The sequence below is a fragment of the Melampsora larici-populina genome, assembly GCF_000204055.1.
Source record: "Melampsora larici-populina 98AG31 unplaced genomic scaffold MELLAscaffold_25, whole genome shotgun sequence".
Classification (NCBI taxonomy): domain Eukaryota; kingdom Fungi; phylum Basidiomycota; class Pucciniomycetes; order Pucciniales; family Melampsoraceae; genus Melampsora; species Melampsora laricis-populina.
Genome location: NW_006768789.1, coordinates 153866 through 175289, shown reverse-complemented (window position 1 = coordinate 175289; position 21424 = coordinate 153866). Strand labels below are relative to the sequence as shown.

The 21424-nt window shown below is 40.8% G+C and overlaps 3 protein-coding genes across 3 annotated transcripts; 1 reads left to right on the top strand and 2 right to left on the bottom strand.

Annotated features, from left to right (window-relative positions):
- Positions 1 to 10253: 10253 nt before the first annotated feature.
- On the bottom strand, positions 10254 to 10899 carry MELLADRAFT_107720 (uncharacterized protein; the record flags this gene model as incomplete). The annotated part of the gene is made up of 2 exons (XM_007411381.1): positions 10254 to 10628; positions 10690 to 10899. The coding sequence occupies 2 exons, from the start codon at positions 10897 to 10899 to the stop codon at positions 10254 to 10256; spliced, it is 585 nt and encodes a 194-aa protein (XP_007411443.1).
- Positions 10900 to 16112: 5213 nt separating this feature from the next.
- Positions 16113 to 18905, top strand: MELLADRAFT_64245 (uncharacterized protein; the record flags this gene model as incomplete). Its single annotated transcript, XM_007411581.1, has 3 exons — positions 16113 to 16384; positions 16521 to 16861; positions 16960 to 18905. 3 exons carry the CDS (start codon positions 16113 to 16115, stop codon positions 18903 to 18905), a joined length of 2559 nt encoding a protein of 852 aa, XP_007411643.1.
- Positions 18906 to 19585: 680 nt separating this feature from the next.
- Positions 19586 to 21193, bottom strand: MELLADRAFT_107718 (uncharacterized protein; the record flags this gene model as incomplete). Its single annotated transcript, XM_007411380.1, has 6 exons — positions 19586 to 19741; positions 20032 to 20154; positions 20225 to 20260; positions 20354 to 20407; positions 20505 to 20601; positions 20772 to 21193. The coding sequence occupies 6 exons, from the start codon at positions 21191 to 21193 to the stop codon at positions 19586 to 19588; spliced, it is 888 nt and encodes a 295-aa protein (XP_007411442.1).
- Between the last annotated feature and the right edge of the window lie 231 nt (positions 21194 to 21424).

Here is a 21424-nt window from a genome sequence, read left to right as displayed (position 1 = left end):
AAGCCAACGGATCGTCCTCATGTGGTCCTGTTGCGTCAAGGGACCGCTGGGTCTTACCAAAAACCAATTCGAACGGCGACTTGCCTGTGGAAATGTTGACAGCTCCATTGATGGCATACTCGACCGCTGGTAGAGACTCAAGCCACTTGCCTTGGCGCTTCATTGTGAAAGTTCGCAAGACCTGTCCCACTGTTCGGTTTGTACGTTCGCTTCGCCCATCGGCTTGAGGATGAAACGCCGTAGACATGTGAAAGCTGGTCCCAAGTCGTTTCATGAGTGCTTTCCAGAACGCAGACGTCCATGTCTTATCTCTGTCGCTTATGATTGAGGTCGGCGCCCCAAAGGTACCAATCCAGCTAGTAAAGAACCGTGACGCTGTTTTCTCTGCTGTGTCTGTCTGGTTGCATGGTATGAGTCTAATGAACCCTGATAGACGGCACGTGCAAGTCAAGAGCATGTCCGAGTTGTTGACTTTCGGTAAAGGTCCGATGAAGTCTATGGCAAGGCAGTCGAGAGGTGTGGTTGGCATTGGAGGTGTCATCAGCATGCCTGGACGTGCGGTTGTCGGGGTCTTAATCCTTTGGCATAGGTCACAAGAGCGAACAAATAGTTCGACCTCTTTTGCCATTTTCGGCCAGAAGAAGTCGCGCCTCAGATCAGCGATGGTCTTCAAGTTGCCTAAGTGACCTAGCCTCGAGTGTGCTTCACTAATCAGTTCTTGTCGCAACCCGTCGCTTGGTGGGATATACAATCGTCCTTCAACAAAGAGGAGTCCATCTTCTTCAACGCATTCATCTCGTAATGGCAGAACTGATGACAAAGCCTTATAAAATCCATCAGCCGAGTATCCAGCCTGAATCCTGGTCTTGACCCCAGGCGCTAAAGTTGGACCCGCCTCAATAAGTGAAGCTGCACAGTTGACATCATAACTTGTAAGAACCTCGTCCTCTACGTCTTTCCTCGACAAAGCGTCCGCAACTGAATTCTCTTCTCCTTTGATATATTTAAACTCCACATCAAAATCAGCTAAAGTCTCTATCCATCGAGCTTGTCTCCTGCTTAAATTTTTCTGTTTCAATAGATACGTCAATGAGTGATGATCACTCATTACGTTAACTTTCATACCCAACAAAAGCATCCTCCACTTGTTTAACGCGTGCATGACTGCTAAAAGTTCTTGTTCGTGGACCGGATAATTCCTTTCAGCTGGTGTCATTTGCCTCGATTCGTATGCAATTGGTGATGCCAACTTCCACTCCTTTCCTTGGAACAGCGCCGCTCCAAGACCTGAACCGCTAGCGTCAGTGAATAGCCACAACGGATTGTCAGAGTCGAAGTCAATGTTCTTTAAGTGAGGTAATGAGGTCATGAGACGTTTAATGTTGTGAAATGCATTATCTTCTTTTGTTGTCCAGTGAAACTTCGTTGAATCTAATTTACTGCTTGTCAAAGGGGTAAGCTTGTTGACATAATTTTGAAGACCCCAGATAAATTTCTTCATCCATTGTACCGTTCCTAAAAATTTTTTCACCCCTTTTGCTGATTTTGGCGTTTTCCAATCTACTACTTGCTTCACCTTTTCATCATCTACTCTAATGCCTTTTGCTGAAATCCAGTGGCCCAAGAACTTGATCTCCTCACGAAATAGTTTGGTCTTCTTTTGGCTGCAGTATAAATTGGCTTCTCGAAGGCGTTGTAAGACTTTTCTAGTGTTTTCTACATGTTCAGCTTCTGAATTTGAAAATACAACAATATCGTCCAAGTAAACGACACAAATATCATTTAAGTATTCTCCTAAAGCTTCTTCTAATCGTCCTTGGTGTGTACTCGGTGCGTTTGTAAGACCCATCGGCATGACACACCACTCATACAAACCCCACGGTGTGTGAACTGCTGTCAATGGTATATCAGCCTCTCTCATCCTGGTTTGAAAAAAAGCGTTGGTTAAATCAATAATTGAAAAAAAAATTCCCGTAGCCACCAGCCTGACCAACCGGTCTACATTAGGTAATGGTGCGCGGTCCCTCACGGTCAGGCTGTTCAAGACGCGGTAGTCGCATACCCATCTTGGAAGTTCGTTAGGGTCCTTCTTCGGAATGATCATACTCGGAGAAGCGTATTGACTCGTGGATCGTCTGATTCGTCCGGCTGCGAGATGTTGATCAACCAGCCGTTTCCACGCATTCATATGTTTCGGCGGATAATTGAATTGTTTCTCATTGATGATTGCGTTCGGATCCTTCAATATGATCTTATGTCTTACTTTTGAGCTCTCATTTTGTAAGCGTTCTGGGAATGTTCCGTCGACAAACAGGCCTTCATCTTCCGCCTCGTCTGATACTGCCGGGATGTCAACTGGGAAGAGATCACTAAATTCGGTGAAAAACTCTGCCTCCAAGCGCTCCCCTCTGCTCTCTACAACTTCACCTACCGCTGCTGCCATCTTCTCTGGTCTGCTCACTGCTTCTCTCCAGCTTTCTCGATCTCTCACTTTCGGCTCAACAATACGCGGCTGATTCATGCTCTCCTCCTTCTCTCTTAATTCTCGTAAGAACCTGAAATCCAACATTTTCATGCCAGTTCGTTCACATACAGCAGCACGTTGAGTAATAGAAACAGACAATTGATTGAGATTAAAAAAAGGAGTCCCCAGGATCATGTCAAAATCTCCTCCAACCTCTCCTATTTTAAAGTACGTCCTGTCAAAGCGTCTCCCTGATACCTCATCTTTCAGATTAGCAATGGTGAAGTGGGTAAGGATCGTCGCTTGACCGCTGGTTGTAACTGCAAGGCCTAGTTGAGTCGGGCGAACCAGTTGTCGTTTAAGCAATTTGAGATGGTCCGCTCCACGATCTGTAAGGAGATTGATTTCCGATCCTGGATCAGCTAGTGCTCGTACGCGTTGGCCTCCACATTCAAATTCTAAAATCACTCGTGGTGTTTTGGCTTGAGTCACGCACCCTTCAGTTCCATCTTCCTTCAACTCTTCATCTAAAGCCTCTAACGCTGCCACCGATTCTTGATCTAACTCTGGGAATTCTCCTGCAGCTGCGACTCGGGCGTACGACGTGGATGGACGTCCAGCGGGTGGGTTTGTCGCTCTTCCAGCTTGAGTTTGGCTCGGTGGTGAAGACTTCGCACGAGGCGGCACGTAATTATCTGGCTTGGGAGGTGCGACGTAGCCTGGTGGGAAGATCGTCTTCTCTCGCACATATGGTCCTTTGCACTGACGATGCTCACTACCACAGTATTTCTTACAGAAGTGACACTTGCCTTGAAGATCAAGATAGGAATGAATCTTCCACACAAACTCGTCATTATCTAATTGAGGTCTTCGAGCTGCGGTAAAGCCTCGGTTGGTCCATGACGAAGAACCACCAGGAGTCGGACGAGTTTTCTTGGTAATGGCATGAGAAGCGACCAACGCTTGATAAAGTGTTTCTACTTGATGTTCGAAGTCGTGGTACTTGAATGATTTGTCTGATTTGATAAAACCCCACAACTTCACCGAGGTCTTGAGCTCCTCCATCATACCATACTCCACGAATTTTGCGAGTTGGTAATCGTTGAGGGTGACCTCATTGAAGTTGATAAGATTTTGAATCGTTCGGGCACGCGTACTGTAGGTCATGAAGTCTTCGTATGGAGACATGCGTAGATGTTGAGCCCGTTCGTAAAGTCGATCCATCCAATCCTTAGGCAACGCGGCGTCAAATAAACTCTTAAGGAATTCTTGCCATGATTCGTGAATAAACCGGTTGAACCCTCCCTCGTAGAATGCGTGAAGAGTCGGTTCCGCTATAAAACTTCCAATCAGAGTGATCCGATCCTTATCGAGGACCACTCCTTTTGTGCGGTAAAAAGTTTTCAACGCTGCGAACCAATGGAGGAAGGCGTCTGTGTCGTGATAGGGACCCTTAAAGACCGGTCCGTCAGACGTGCGGAACTTGGCTAGATCGATGCCACGTTCCTCGCGAGCGCTTTCCGACTGATCATCGGCTGTGGGAGAAACTCGTAGATCGACAAGTTTCGCAACTACTTCTTCCATGCGTTCCATGCGCTTAATGCTCGTGACTTGAGATTGCAGAATGATGTTGACAAGATCTCCCGTCGCAGCACCTGATTTGGACGATGAATCCTGACCGTCGGACATCTTCTTTCCTACGTTGAACGGCGGCGCTGGTGGTTTGTACGGCGTAAGTGTGTTCTGATCTTTGCGTGTTCTGGTTGGTGTTGCTGGTAATTGTATCGAACTGTTCTCTGGTGATGATCTCAACGAAGGGTCTGGGTCTGATGGTGCAGGTAATTTTTGTTTCGCTAGTTTCTGTTCACGTCTGTTGGCTCTGATGATAGCTTCTGGGTCTGGTAGATATTTACTGGGGTCTGGCGATATCTCGGCTGGTCCGGCTTGTCTGGTATTCATGCGAGTCTGAGAATGGTATAGTCAATCGATAATTAGGACCCCGAGGAATGGGATCTCTAATGCGGGGTACGTATGAACTAGATCGAATAGAGTTCAGGATTTGAATACGGAAGTGAAAGGTTGGGATTCGAAGTGTATTGAGTTGTAAAGTTCAATTCGGAGTGATTGCGATGGTGTGGCGTCGATGTCTCAGGATGGGTTTGAGAAAAAAAAAGTGTAAGGTTCCTAAGAACCTTCACTGGAAATCGCACAAGGGACGCTGTGATGATCACAGCACGAGAGTTTCTAGAACCCAAGAGACCTTATTATTTCAAATCTATCAAAACACAGTACGTAAGACTGGTTCCAAAGGATAAGGGGTAGGAAGGTCAGTCCCGAATCACTCCTACAAGTCTGATTGAAAGTAAAGGAAAACAAGTATTTGAAATAAGGACTTTACCTGGTTCCAAAGGATAAGGGGTAGGAAGGTCAGTCCCGAATCACTGAGGAACCAAGCGTAGAAGTCAAAACAACTATATAAAGGAAATAGAAATCTGTCTGTTAATAATTAAGTAGTTTTGATATGTATCTTAGTATTTATGTATTGTAATGGCCGCAGGTCTTACACATGTCTCATTTGCTACTTTTTCAATCAGTAAGTCAAGTTTGCTCCAAATACCAACATAAACAGGTTCAAACTCAGTGGTATTCCTACTGACCTATCTCTTCTATTTCTCTTAGTGGACAGTGTTATGGTAAAACACAAATGATCAAATTTTGCGCCCAGGAAGACAAAATTTACAATAAATCACCCTTGTGATAGTGGGTGCTCTAAAGGCACAGTTTATAGATGAAATAGCACAATTTTAATTAACTCTCAACACTTATAGTGTTATTCCAGTCTGATAACTAAACGTAAATAGTGCAATATCCATTTGATATTATTCCCAAAAGACTTCAAAAGTCAAAACACTACAAAAAGTAAATTTCTCTTTATAGCTATAAAATAAAGGGTGTATGTAAGTGACCAGGTACTATTAAAATAAGTTTATAATGATAAACAAAATGATAATGTTGTAAATGATAAAGAAAAAAGTGGAACAACAACACTCAAATCCTCCATTTGATAATATGTAACACCAATACAATGATCAACAACTTCAAAAAACCAACAAAATTCCTCTGATGTAACCTTATGATGTCACTATTATTATAGTTTGTTGTGATCAAAGCTGTGGAATTTCTCAGTTGATGTTACATAATAAATGATGAGCATATTTACTTATGATGAATACAGGTGATTCTTTCCTAATATTCATAGCTGAAAACCATTTTTAACATGACAGATTTTTGTAACGTTGTCCAATTTTAGATTACTAGAGCTCATTTTATAGCCCATTTGATACTGATCATTTATTTCCCCCATATGACCTGTTTCTGATGTGTGATGAATAAGTTATTGATCTGTAGAGATTGAGAAAATAAGATTTTTGTCATGTAAATGTTGCTTGTGTATATGTAAGCACAAAATCTGAAATTCACACCATTTTCTTTGTTTCCTTATACCTTTTTCACTAATCCTCTGTTACTATTAATTTAAAGGTTGTACATTATGAAAGAAAGTATTTTGCTTCAAATGAACTACTACTCATCTTAATCTGACAAGTTTTGACATGTGTAATTAGCTGAAAAGCTTCACTCTTGATGGATTTTGGCCATTTTCACCACTTTTCTCATCTAATATTGATTTCTCTTCAATCAGAAGATCATCCTAAGTGAGTAAAATCATAAGAATAACTTTAAAATCAATCAAAAAAACTCTTGGTGCCATAAATCCCTCAATGACATCACTACACAGGAATTCATCTCATAGTACCCTTGTTTACCATCCTCAAAATTCCCTCTTTCTTGAAAAACTTCACACCTCCCTTATCAATTCCAATGATTAAAGCTGTCAATGATGAATCTGAACTTCCTCTTCCATAGCAGAACTTTCTTGAACCTTTAACTCCCATAACAATAACCTAAAAACCATTTTCCAATATTTATACCTTTATTTTTGACTTTTTTATGAATTTCTTTATTCTTTATTCTTTCTGATAATGTTTAGATAGTTTTAAATTCAATAACTATAATGTAAATAATCAATGACTACATAAGATTGATTTCAAAGCAATGAACAATGAGATGAGAAAAATATGAAAAAACCTGCTTTCGTTCTAAAGACTCCAATTCTTCTGATAATGATATAATCTTTTGATCCTTCTTGATTGACCCTACAAATTAATTACCACACTTTATGATGATATTTAGTAAGATCTTGATGGTGACAAAGCTAGGAAGGGTTTCTGAAGGTCATATTTATGTGAAAGAGGTGAGAACTGAGGAAACACCTCTGTTGTCAGTACATTGCTGTTTTCTTGTAAGGAAACTTGACTTACTGGCTGGTGATATTTTTTTGATGGACACACCATCTTAGATTTTTGTCATACACTCATAATAGTTCTGTCTGGACTGAGAGGTGAACACAAGAATTATTGTTAGCAAGAATTACAGTGGAGATTGTAGAGGGGAATCGCGGACAACAACTAGAGTTGATAATGATCTAGTGAAACAAGTGAGAAATGTGACAAGGGACAAAGCTAAACAAGTGACAAGAGAAACACAACTCTTATACGAAACATGTTTCACAAGGCATTACAACAATGACGCATCAGGAAAGAAGTGAAACCATTCTAGCCACAAACTTCCTAAACATTCTGTGTGGTTTAAACCGAGAGAAGGTGAGGATAGGCTTTGCGCCTGGTCATCTCCGATGCCCAGCCAGGCAGAGCCGTAACACCCCCCCTCAACCTTTTAGAGGTTTACAACCAATATGTGTAACCACTGAGCTTTGTAAGCTTTGAAGAGATGAAACTATCAAATACCCTAGCGAGTATATACTTTTGATTTGGTCAATTGGTCCAATTGATTCAAGTTTCGATCAAAAAGGTACTCATTCACGTGAAGTAATGCGCTAAGTGATGGAAAAAAATGATTTCATGGTATCATCTACGTTTCCAAATGCTATCTCTTTTGAATATAATTATCATACATACTTCGTTTTGTAGAGGTTTTGGTCGATTTGTAGGCTGAGAAGCCTGAGCGTTGGGTTGTGCTAACCCATGGATTATTCTTCCATAATCCAATACCTTCATTTAGATTTCGAAAACAAATCACTCCTTCTTGCTTGACCGAATGCGAGAGGTAAGATTCTGATAATAGTCTTGTGAAAATACATGTTCTTCACATCCAAAATTCAAGGTTGTTACTTGGAATGTACACATATAGCCACTAGCGATGATAAGTGGAAAAAGAATTGTAGCCATTTACGCTGACAAGGTGTATGATGTGGGAATAGATGGTGAAATAAGAACAACTAATGGATAGAATCGAAAAGGATGAGCTTGAGTGTGTTGTCATTATCCAGTTGAGAAACTGTGATTTGGCTGACTTCTGTGCGCTCCTAGAGAAATCGATGTACATATGAAAATTGTAGCGAATCAAAAGTTAATCAGGTGAGTGCGACGTCAATATCCGGTTGAGAAACCGCGATGTGATTGACGCCCGCGATCCCGGGAAATTTGATGTATGCAAAGATCATGATAGGCAGTTTGATGTCGATATCCAGTTGAGAAACTGCGATGTGGTTGACATCCAAACTCCTGGAAAAATTGATGCATGCGAATTTTGACATATCGAGAATGAAAAAGGTGAGTGAAACGTCGTATCCAGTTTACTAACTGCGATGTAATTGACGTGAGTGCACTCCAAAAAGACTTAATTTGTCAAAACCTGAGGTGTATCAAAAATAATAAGGGATTGCGATGTTGATATCTAGTTGACAAACTACGATGTGATTAACATCCGTGGTCCCAGAAAAAAAAATTATGTGAATTTTGATGTATCAAAGGTATTAAGAGAGGGTGCCTGTCAATATCCAGTATAGAAAACTGTGATGTGGTTGACGTTCTTGCACCTCTTATTGTCGTCCTCCGCATTCATGCGGACTTTGCATTCTTCCTGTGAGTCGACTGCTTTCAAGCTTCTCGTAATGATAAAATTTCAAATCTTAAACTTGGATAATGGGAATTGTGAATAATTTGTTGATCAATAGCAAAGGAAGTATAAGGATTGCCAAAACAGAGCTCTCGTTGAGCGATAAAGATGCTGGCGTCAGATTTTCGGGTAAGTTCAATCTTCAGAAGTAAATAGCGAGCGCAAGGATAAGGAGAGGATTCCTTCCAGCCCGCTGTGCTTTGCAAAACACCATGGTCCAGGTAACCGGAATCATTGTGAGAAGCCGAAAAAAATTGATAACCCGAGCGTTGAAGTCTTCCTAAAATATGAGCTAGCGATCCGGTCCAGTTTTGCAAGGACGAGCGATGAGAAGCCTAATGAAAGGTTCGTCTTAAGTCCGAAAGCAATAGTTTGAAAAAGAAAATCCGGATGTCCATTGTGGCATTTTGATTTGATGCTTGGTGTGCAAAAGTAGCGGAAGTCGACGTAGGGTTTGCAGTTGATGGCTCACTTTCCATGTTGGGATGGAATCGGAATTGGTCAGGGATTTTGGTTCTATAAGATCTCCAAATATCGATGTGGTGTCGAAAGCATCGTTGATATCCTCGGTAACGTAAGGCTCATTACCTGTAGAGGGGAATCGCGGACAACAACTAGAGTTGATAATGATCTAGTGAAACAAGTGAGAAATGTGACAAGGGACAAAGCTAAACAAGTGACAAGAGAAACACAACTCTTATACAAAACATGTTTCACAAGGCATTACAACAATGACGCATCAGGAAAGAAGTGAAACCATTCTAGCCACAAACTTCCTAAACATTCTGTGTGGTGTAAACCGAGAGAAGGTGAGGATAGGCTTGGCGCCTGGTCATCTCCGATGCCCAGCCAGGCCGAGCCGTAACAGAGATGAGCAAGTTGTCACCTACCAATGCTGGTTTGTATGGTGCGGGGCCAGACTGTTACATAATGCCACAAGCTGTGGTGTATGCCATAGACTAAAAACAAGAATGGTTAAGTTAGTGAATCTGTGACAGAAACATTAATCAACAATTATTAACTCTGCACTCACCAGATGAGCCAGGGAATGAGATTTGCTCTCCAACAGTTGCACCGGTTGACAAGAGATGTCTTTGGGTTGGAAATGTGTTCATGAATGGATGCCCTTGCATGTAGATTCTGAAGGTGTCTGAAGACCAATGCCCTATGGACTGAATTGTCTCCATTGGAAGTCCAGCTTGTGCCAATGCAGTTGCTCCTCCCGCTCTTAAAGAGTGTCCTGATTGTGAGCTATTAAAGATTGAGTCTAGTCGGCCAATAAACCAAGATCTTGTTGGTACAGAGCTGGTTTCTTGAATTGATCATAAAGGGATAGCTGGGAATTTCTTATCACAATTGATGGTGTACGTTAGTAAAGTCAAGATTGAGCAGAACAGGTCATTGTAGCGGTTTGGAATTGCCACTTCACTGCCGAGGAATTTGAGGTCACCTGTGTGATACTGAAGAATGTATATATGGTACCACAGTTAGAAATAATGATTGATGATTGCTTGATATATTTTCTAGGATTTTATACAATTGTTATTAAGCAATATTGAACTCTGCATGGGAACAACAATTTCTGTGGAAGCGGGCATAGGGGTGTATGTAACAACTTTAGATGTGAAATCTGGAACTACAACATTAAAGGGAGCTTGAGTTGAAACTACATTAGGATTTGATTCAGAACTACCGTCATTCAAATTTCTTTGTGTGCTAAGAAATGGACTCGGAGTACAGGAAAAGGTGCTATTCATTGTTGGTTTTGCTTGCCTTTGCCCTTGTTTGGACCCTTCATGCCTTTCATCGCTTGATAATAAGCTCTGCTGAAGGATAACATGTGTTGCATGTTCTGGGCTTCCTCTGCGGCTTGGGCTGGTCTGTTGTACGGAGCGTTCGATGGTTTGTGAGATTGGTGTCTTGATGGTCCAGTTGATGATTCTGCTTGGGATTGTTGGTGGTTCTGACTGGCTGTTGGTTTGAGATATTGCTCCTTGCCTATGAATCCCCCTGAGGTTCTTGCTAGAAGTTTCTGCTCCTTGACGTAAGGGTCCCAAGGGTGGCAAAGTGCCTTCACCGCTTCCTCACCAATCAGAATTGTCAGAGTGTGGTGAGTCAATTTCCACAACTTCAGATAAATCATGATATTCAGTGTGTTGTTTGGATTGGATTGTTGAGCGTCTCTCCACTTGGCAAAGTGGTACTCGTGCAGTTTCACTATGTGATCCTGTTGCTCTAAGTCCTGAGCCTCCTGGATTTCCTGAATCAACGGTTTGGGTGGTTGGTTGGGCTGCATTGGAACATCCTCGTTTACTCCCAACAGAACTGGAGCTTCTGATGGATTCTGAGTAGTTGAGCCTTTTGAGGCTACTGACTCTGGAAGATTTACGAGGAGGCATGGTAAATCACTTATTATAGCAATAAAGAGAAACAAAATATAATAAAAAGGGAATGGTAATTTACTAGATGGATCTCCAGACAATGTCGTCTCCGTCGACTGTGTCGTACCCGTTATATGAGGAGCTGGACGTAACTGGCTGCTCTGGTTCTGGGCTGACAAGGCTGATTGGGTTTGACCTACTGCCTGGGTCGCTTTGGCCTGAACCTGTTTGGACTGGTTGCTCTTGGACACTGGTTTTAATCAGATGTAAGTCTTACTGTTTTAGTAAAACAAGAAAACAGAAACAGTACATTTGACTAACTTTTGATTTCTCAGTTTTTCAGCTTCTCTTTCTAATCTTTTGATATAGTCTAGGATCTCTCTGATAATATCTGTTCCTTGTACGTTGACTAGTTGGATCTGAATAAGGGGATTAATCACTATTTCCAGTTTCTTGCTGATTTCAAGAAGCTCCCAAGCTGTTGAATTCGTTAAATGCAAAATTTTGACGACTTGTTTTGAAGACAGGAATGACTGATCAAAGATAGAGCAGCACCAGAAAGAAACTTCAGCAGAATGATCCAAAAAAAAAGAAAAATGGAGACTGAAAAGCAATTCACACTTTACTTGTAGATATTGTTTAAATGATATCTTTAAACCAAGCTTCAATTACTTCCACTTGCTCCAGCAAACGCAGGTGGTTCAAATACGGATGATTCAGACGTAAATGCTCAAAACCTACGTAAGTACGATACGTAGGATATGCTTTGTCTGTAAACGGGTTCTCTTCCACAACTGAAGAATACGGTAGTTCCTGAAGTAATGCAATAGATGATTGATCTACTGTGTTAAAAGAAATTTTTGAAACCAAAAAAGGATAACTCAAAACAGAAAAAAGAGTAAAAAAAATTGATATTTTTTATGGGGATTTATTGATTTGTTTTCCTAAGGAAATTGTATCTAAAAAAACTGAAAACAATGTTTTCTTTTTTTAGTCCCGAGTTTCATTATCACTCAATGAGGCCCCCAATTTTCAGGGCGGCTTATAATAATTATACGAGAAGGTCTAGTTCTCACCTTGTAATGGTCCTGACAAGGTAATCCTCTGGGTACGTGGATTATGGTTACTTGTGATACCTAAATAAACACCAACAACAATTGAGTTGTAAGTATATTATAATTAATAATATAGTTTCCTTTTTAGGAACACACAGGCCTACTGTGGTTAACAGTAGAGGATGGTCAATCCGTAGACCCGAGTTAATCTCTATAGCTCGAAAGCTAAGAGTGGCCTGCTATATAAATAGACAGGGATCTCTTCCAACTTTGCATTGCGAGAACTGAAGTATTGACCAAGTAGAATATCACTTACTCAAGATCAAGTAAGAGAAAAGGTTCCTATACTGACTATAGTACGTTAGATGGTGATATAAAGGTGCCAGGGTCAAATTCTAGTAATATCTGAGAATTAGAAAGAGAGACGATGATATCAGGATCAAGTAGTTCTATATATCTGGATAGAAAAGGGGATTAAATACGTTTATTGTTACTGCAGATAATTTCAAGAACACACTGGGGAACTATTTTAAGAAGTGGAGCATATAAGAAAAAAGTAAGACTTCTAATATATGATGGACTTCGTAAAGGTTTTAAGAACACTGACGGTTACTTGTAAATTAAGGTTGGTAAAAATTCGATGCCTCTCCTTCTGTTCGCTTAGAAGGAGGGCCTTTTATACTTTGCTCCTGATTCGATTTGTGGTCTAGGCCTCGGAGCTCTTACTTCCTGCCATAATCTGTAGATTTTTATGTAAAATTATATACCGAGGATTAGATCAGGTCCTATTTTGTAAGTAATCCTTTTACGTATTCTCATAAGATCCGTAATCACTTCTCATACTAAAAAGTTTACTTGGTCAATTCTTTCTAGTGATATTCAATAATGTGTTAGGATTCTCCTTGCGTGTCTATCAGAATTAGTCTTGGCTCTCTTTCTTTTGTCCATACAAATTATTAGTTCGTACGTATAGTATTAATTCTGTTTAATCTTTTATTATTTTATGTAAGGGCTCTTACTAATATATTTGACTTGCCTGTGATTTGGATACGGTGTCCTGTTTGATTCACATAGTTAGAATCTTCTTTCTGTGTTAGTGTCAATTCTTGTAGACCTTTGAAACTAGGTCGTTAAGTTGTATTCGTTATTATTATTTCTTTCTTTTATGTAAATTTTATATTTCATCATTAGATCTTTGAAACTAGATCCTTAAGGTGTGTTTGTAAGATATTTGTTATCGTGTTTCTTATAGATACATTTCATAAAGAAAAAATAAAGACTTTATATGTATGAAGTTCTTTTGGTGTTTTTCGTGGATGAAAACACTCGAGGACTGACAACTACGGCGATGAGATCTTCTGGGAGATTGGTATGACAAAGAATGTGAGTGTGATCTTTGTTGTTTACATTTGAGCAAATGAGCTGAGGGTTTTGTAACAGATGGAAAAGGTAGGTTGGGGTTGACCCTTTCCAGGATTGGTGGAGGCTGAAAGGTACCTTCCGTGACTTGACCCAATCTTTTGTTATGATAGGGGTCAGATTGGGTGAAGCTCAAGCTGGCTGGCACGTGTAGCTCACATCGGGTATGACGATGTAGACAGCATGTGTTTTGTTGGCAGAGTCAAAATTCACGTGAGTGTCATGTGCCACCAATCATACTGGTTCAACGCGCAGAAGATTAGGACAAAACTGAGATGACCATCTTGATAACTACACTGAGCTGGTGGATTCAACTTCAACAACAAGAGAATGATTGAGACATGAATGCAATTGGGTAATTGAAGGGTTGCCGGGGTTGCTGTACATGATGTTTTCAAAGATGACCGTTGTATTACAGCCAATTTGAGAATGATGGCACTTTTTTAAAAAAAGAGATTGCACGCCACTGCGAACAAAACTGGCCGAAATCAAAGATTATGGGTTTTGTGAGTCATGATCATGAGCAGTAGACTCGCTCGTGATTGGACTCCTGGTGGTCATCGATTCGGGCCATGGTCATCGTTCTACTCAGCTGACTTTGAGGTTAGCAGCTTGAAGTTTGAGGCAGATTGATCAAGAACGGCAAGTGGAGATCACTGCTCGCGGGGAAATCTGCCTCATCGTTTTGCGTATCTGCATACTGGCCAAATCAAACCTCAGTCAGAATCTGGTTCATGACCGTTTCAAATGGTATTGCACGGCGACACATCTTCAAAAAAACAGTCGATCATTTGTCAAATTGGCGGTATCATTTTGAACTTGTAGAACGTTTTCATCATCCTCATCATCCTCATCGTCCTCATTGTCCTCATCGTCCTCATTGTCCTCATCTTCATCATGATTCTTCCAAGGCTCATTAAGTCAAATCAATTTAATGCTCGGCAACCTCATCGATGCAGGTTAACCCGTCTGTTTGAATCGATGATTATATCCACAAACTTTCGGTACATTTCTTTTCCTTGTCTCCTCAAAGCTCACTTTCCTTTGGCACCTAGATATGCGTACAGTGTATCACTTGCTTCAGGATTTTAATTTTCACCTCACATCACCACCTTCAAAATTTCTTGACATCTTCAAGTGTTAAGCTTATCCAAGTCCCACGCAAGGAAAGAGAAGGAGTTTTCCTCGGGAAATTTCTTGATAGACAGGAGCGTCTTAGAGAGGGGAACAAGAAGTCAACATGGTCCACGAATACACAGAAGGTATCATCTCAACAAAGCCCTCTGCCGCCGGCCGCGGCAGAGGGCTTTGTTTATAAGCTAACAGAAGTTATGTAAAAGAGTTTTACAATGAAAATTTCTCCAGCCAAACTTCCTCACAGGCAAAAGCGTGTCTCGTTGTCATACTAGTCCCTCGCTGCACACGAAGCGTGCGAGAAGCACTTGGATAAGTTCATCAAGGGCATATGAATCTGTTTTTCATTCCAAAATCACACGAGCCTTAGTCCGATTGGACTTTGCATCCGAAATTCTATCATCATTCTTTTGTTGATGATCAGATCTCAATCTTCGATTGCAGATCAAAACTTCTTCTCCTGAACCCTTGCCGTCCACGTAACCAGCTTGCACCCAGTCTGACTCAATCTAATCTCCTTAAATAGCTTGAATGAGACCCTGGAATACACCCACAGAGGGTACTGACGAAAAAACCGACCTTTTGTTGACGTAGTTTTTCGATACTAAACTGCACTCTATCAAGACCTACAGGAGCACAAAAGATGCACCAGAATGAAGGCTTTCTAATGCACTAGCTCGCAGCCTGGTAGCACCAATATTACCTAAGATATATCAATGTAACGCCCAAAAAAGGGCCAAAAATCGAGGGTCGGTTTTTGGCCTTGGAGGTCGAAAAAAAAATTGCGCCATCGCGATTTACGCCGCCGTGAGACATGATGCTGGGCTCTGTCTGGTCTCATCTGATAGCCCTACTCCATGCGCATCTTTTGAAGTGCTCTGCAGCTTCATAGAGGCACTGATGCGTAGTGTAGAGGCAAAAAACTGAAAATCATGCTCCGTCAGTACCCTCCATGGGTGTATTCCAGGGTCCTTATCTATCAGCTTACATCCATCAAGCATTCTTTACATAATGTTCTTTCAAACTTTCAAGAACCTTCGCTTCCTCCCCTTTAGCAATATTTATCATTTCCATTCTCATGAAGATTTTGATTGTCTTTTTTTAGTAACGTAGAAAGCTAAGATGGTCTTTCTAAAGCATGTCTGATCAGCCTTCCCATGCTGCAACCGAGAGATCTGACTAGCCAAGCTAGCACCAAGTTGAATCGACTGATTTCAAGAACTGTCGAACGATGGCAATCAGCTCAAAAAAAAACACAATAATCTTTCATGAGATGATCGTCATCACAATTATTCTTGCCAAGTTTGACTTTTCCATTTGCTCACCAACTTCATTGTCAATCGAAAGTATCTATCACATCCTCAGCGACCGTGCTCAACAGACTCTTTATTTGATCCAAATTCCTTTTCGAGGTTTCTTGAGCTGATACCACCTTGTTATCCACTGATATCTGGTCACTTGTCGAAGCACCGTACAACTCAACCGCTTTTCACTACTCTTACAATCCCTTTCTTTTTGTACTTCATCGTGATCTCAATCTAGCTCGGAATCGAGCCTCATCTCTTGGCTTGACCCTCATCGATCATCGTGAATAGTCTGTTTTACCTTGCCTCAAAACTTGAAATGTTGTCTTTGCAGCATACCAATTCGAATCAAGAACAAAACTTAGGATCTAGCATATCGGAATATGATCTCAATTCTCAAGACGAACTTCAAGTCATGGAAGAACTGAATGATAGCCTAAGCGAATATCATTCTTTGCCTGATATTCCTAATAGTTTGAGCTATAATGCTCAATCAGATACTGTTGCTGCTTCTGCTTCACCTGGTTTCTTGGGTATTGATTTTGATGGTGAAGATGATGATTGGTTTGATAAAGAATTCTCATCCAAATGGTAAGTGACTTTCTATGATCTCTTTCTTGATGATCGAATAGTCTGTTTACCACCGTATCTTTATCTTTTCTGACTATCATCATGACTTGCCATCCTCATCACTTTTATTGTTTTTTCGTACATCTTGTTGATCAAGCACAAACTCACATCACGGTCATAATTCAGAGACAAGATTGGATCAAATTCCTTTAGATCTTCTACCTTCTGCTCCCTTACTTAGACCACAGGCAATACACCAAGCCATCAACTTTTCCCCTCTCTGGCTAAATTCCCCTCCCAGTTCAGTTCTTTCTTCAAATAAGACACCTGTTCCGTCCTATAAACAAGGTCAATTACCTACCATATCTTACCCTTTCGAGCCCTCAATCTTAACTCAATCCTCTTGCGCAAGATCATCATGCATGTCGGTGACCAGTAATAATTCGAGTATTACACCGCATACGGAACACGCCTATACCACCTCCACCATTAATGTGAGTATGTGCAAAGATACCATCTAGGACTTAATATGTGCATTGACCAAAGCTGATTTTTCTGTTTCAACCATCAGTCTGAGCAAACTTGTCTTCATCCAGCCTCTCCAGCTGTAGTACTACAAAACCAGGATGTTTTTCGACCTTCAGAAGAGATTTCCTGCGGTGAGGTTCACAACGAGGAACCGGCTGATTCATCAGTTCTGCTTTCGTTTGTTGTTCCTCACTCATCTGACGAGAGGTCCAACCGCAATGCTGCAAGGTCCTCATCCCACGCAGTCCAACCTGGATTAATTTCTCCTCTCATTCTTCATGGCTCATCACTCACTCCAGACTCAAGATTCTCTGCTGATATACATACTTCGAATCACACTAAAGAATCCAGAACTCAACAACTTGGTCGCCTTCTCACTCCCGTAAAAATCTACACAACTCACTCACTGCTATACCACACTTCTGAGAGCTTGCCTCTCGGTACATCCATCCCTTCGCCACCAGATACAAGTCTCTCAATCGGCGGTCCATCGCTCTTTTCACCTTCTCCTACTGAAAGCTCTACCACTTTCAGCTTGCATAGTCATAACAGTGAATCAGACAGCGGTTATCTGATATCTTCGACCTATCCTAGCTCGATCGAATCTCACGATTCTCGCCATATGAAGAAGAGCCCGCGATCCTTTTTGCCTCATTCCGAATCATCTGCCTCCACCCCAAGTCCAAATTCCACAAAAAAACTTGCACCCTCAATGACAACTGGAATGTCGTACAATCAAGTTAATGAAGAAATGGACGAAGTGTTAGATTTTGATAATTTCCAAGTTCCGGAATGTTACAACGATTTTGTCTTTGCTGAAACCGATAACGTCGGCTCTGGTGTCGTCAAGAGAAGCATCTCACAATCAGACCGACGGCCGTGGACCCGCTCAAGGACATCTTTACAGCATGTCAAATCCCTTGATCTTGGTTGCCCGAGTAAAATCCCATCCCTCTTCGGTCTATCAAAGCTTAAATCACGAGAGGCACCACAGAAGATACCCATGTCGTCGAGAGATTCATTGGATTCTCAAGGGAAAAAATCAATCTTCTGCCGCGATCCTGTGGATCCTGTAGTCAAGAAACCGGTTCCTTCGAGATCAAGATCTTTACAACTCGTGAATAATGTTGACGTCTCACGTCAAAACGCGACTCAAAATGTTTATCCACAGTACGGAATGGAAACTGAGGATGATGACGAAGAAGAAGAACTTTCGCGTTGGTTTGATATTGCTGATGATGTGATTGCTCGATCTCATCAATCAATCTTGGAAAGAAATCGTGCCTTTGTACGAGATCTCAAGTTGCCTGAACTAGGTAATGGCCATACGCCCTCAAACAGCTCAAATGCCCCTGCATCTATCCGAGACTCATGTGAATCAGAAGGTTATGTCTATGGACCCACTACCTCAAATGTGCTCGAAGGATTTTCAAAGGAATCTCCTAAAGTTCGACTTCACTCACGAATCGGCTTCCGGCAAACGAATCGTAGCAAATCCTCCACTCATGGTCATAGTTCACCTGTCAACGAAAGCAAATCATCGAAAGCCCAGAATGCGATTAGTTCATTATATCAAAGCTTGAGATCGAAGAAGCAATCAACTCAAACAGCCAAGCCCTTTGGCTTAAGTCCCAATTCGATTCCTAGTGGCTCAGAATCATCTCACTATTCGACCTCCTCTTCATCCACATCTTCTCCCAGTCCCATCACTCATAGCCCTCATTCAATTTTGCTTGATCATGGAGATCGGTCTCAACCTCCAAAACGTTCAGTTAGTCAATCTAGAATTAGGTCTTCGAATAATTCCATTCGAGCTGGTTCGATTCACCAGGGTAGTGGCAATTCCTATACTCTTGAATCGAGCAAAAACTTACAGCATGCGTTGAATAACCCAAGGCATCATCCTAATCCTACCGATCCTTACTCTCATCTCATCCATCCTTGCCGTCCTAGCAAAAATCGTCATGCCTTTAAATATTCACAGTCATCCCTGGGTCTTGACTTGAACTGTTAAGACCCTGTTTTCCATGCTATTGATTATTTTTGTCACCTGCTCAGTATTGTTGTCCAATGTTCTACTCCGTGAGTCAAACTCAGCCTCGTATCACTCCACAATCTACAATTAACCAATCGTTCTGATTTTCAACAGTCTTACATCTTGCCCCTTTTTACGATATATCAGTCTGACTGCCTCACGAACCCAACGTCCAACAAAAATCATCTCCTCGATCTAATTTAATTTAGTTTGTTTTAATCTTATCCTAGCTTTCGACGGGGTGATTTTCATTCTCTTTTTATCTTTGTATGTTTGGGACGTCATTTTAGTTTCCCTTGGCTACCACTTCTTGTTTCTTCACACTTTTTTTGATCTTCTTTCTCTCTTTGGTCATACTTGTCAATTCATCTTTACTATACCTTCTTTGTTGTTTAATGTAAGATTAAATTATTAATCCTATCATTACTATCAATTCTGTATTTCAGTACAATAGGTTTTAATCTCTTTGGGCTTGTTATGTCTTACTATCTTTTGTTTTGCACGATTCTCATTTTCGTTGGTTTTCTTTGCTTTTGGTGATCAGCAGCTATGGTTTATTTGATGGTTTGTCAAGAGAAAATATCACTACAAGCAAAATGTAGTTTGAAATTCGCAGCTTTGATCGATCTATTTGAACTTCTTAGAGATTATGGTACACCTCATGACAAAGCCAGATGAAAATCATTCATCGTGTGAGACCATTGTATGCAACCTGTACCGTTGTAGTCCAAATGTTGTAAACATTTTGCATGGAATCCGGAACATTGCGATCCAATCAAGGTATCTTTGATCCAACTTTTGTGAGACGAGGCTTGCTACACATAAAAGTTAGGTTTTACTTATCAATGACTTTTGTTAAAAACAACATTTGGAAACGTTATACAATCAGTTTAACAATCATAGATCAGAGTTTCGAGTATGAGTGGTGAAGTATGACATTTGTATACCAAGTTACTCGAATGAAACTAATCATGTTAAAGGGCTTTGATAAATTCAAGGGCTTGATTAGGCTAGATGAAGCAGACAAGACGCCGTCAGAAAAGAGTTGATCAAGTTGAGGATGTTGGGGGATCTCTCAAGAGACCAGAAAGAAAAATAGACATACTCCATTTTTAGGAGAGGCAGGACTAGTGATGTTAAGAAGCTCGCCACCTGGAGCGAGGATATAGTGCGATCTTTGAACTTGTGTAGAAGATTTAGAAGCACCCAAGATCTTGATTAATCGTTGCTATTGAGATAAAAAGGCATCAGCTTTGATATAAATCACAAAGAAGAGATTATAGGTGTTTTGAACGTACTTTAGGATCGCAAAGAAGGTGGTAGGGTAATTTTTGCTACAAGAGTTACAATTCCATTCATATAGTCAGGAAATGCGAGAAAGAGGCTACAGGGAAAAGGAAAGAAGTGAAATAATTTTCAGACGAAACTTTTTCTTTCCAACTCTTTTGAGATTTAGGACTATCCATACTAAGACCGAAAACCTTTTCAAAGCAAATTGAAAGATAAGGTTAAATTAGTTCTTGGGATTTTTCAGAGTAATAGGAAGAGATAGAAAGAAAAGAGAAATTGAACACAAACTTGATAGCCTGTATCCAGAATTTCTTGATGAAGGTCTCTGAATCCACAAGCTTGATTGGTACAGCCTGGTGTATTGGCCTGAAGACAAACAACAAAGCTAGGAATGTCAACGCATATAGCAGACATTTTTTAAGAATGGGGTAGGTGTGCTCACTTTGGGGTATATGAATATAATAGCTCTGCATTAATTAGAAATAGATCATAAGACAAACATTAGCTCGTGACAAGAAACCTTCAAGTGTGACATATCTAAAGTCAATCTCGTACCCTTTCTCTTTGATAGCTTCGAGAAGATTAACGTCTTCATCTTCTTGATTTTTCAAAACGATCTCCTCACTCAATTTATCGCCCACTTTCAATTTGACAATCGAGTTTGAAGATTCAGATTTGATTTCCGATGGTTTTTCTAATTTGGCTTTCTTTTGAACTGGTACGTTTTCTATTTCTTTTTCATCATCTTCTACTGAAGTAAGAGCTGAGACTGAACCTGTATCTTCTTCAGTAGTAGATTTACTTTTCGTAGTTGATTTGGAAGTTGAGCTTTTGCTGTTTTCTTTACTGGATTGCTTGGGACTCGGAATCCGTGAGCTAGAGAATGAGTTCGGTTTAGAAGTCACACGTGATGAACGTCTAGGTTGAGACAAATTTTCTGGATCTAATTCGTTGGTGGAGGTGCGCTTTTTAGGCATACTTGAGGACGAAGGTTAGCGAAAGAATCCGCGAGGTTTGGATGTTGAGCAAATATGATAAAGAGGTTGTATTAGGGTGATATATATGCGGTAGATATATATATATATCTTTTAAAAAATGTAGGAACTCGAAGATGGGTTCAAGAGGTGGAGGAAAGACGAGAAGCAAAGGAACAAAGCTACTTTAAACTAATCAGGAGGATGAGTTCAAGGGTGGTGGGAGAAAAAAGT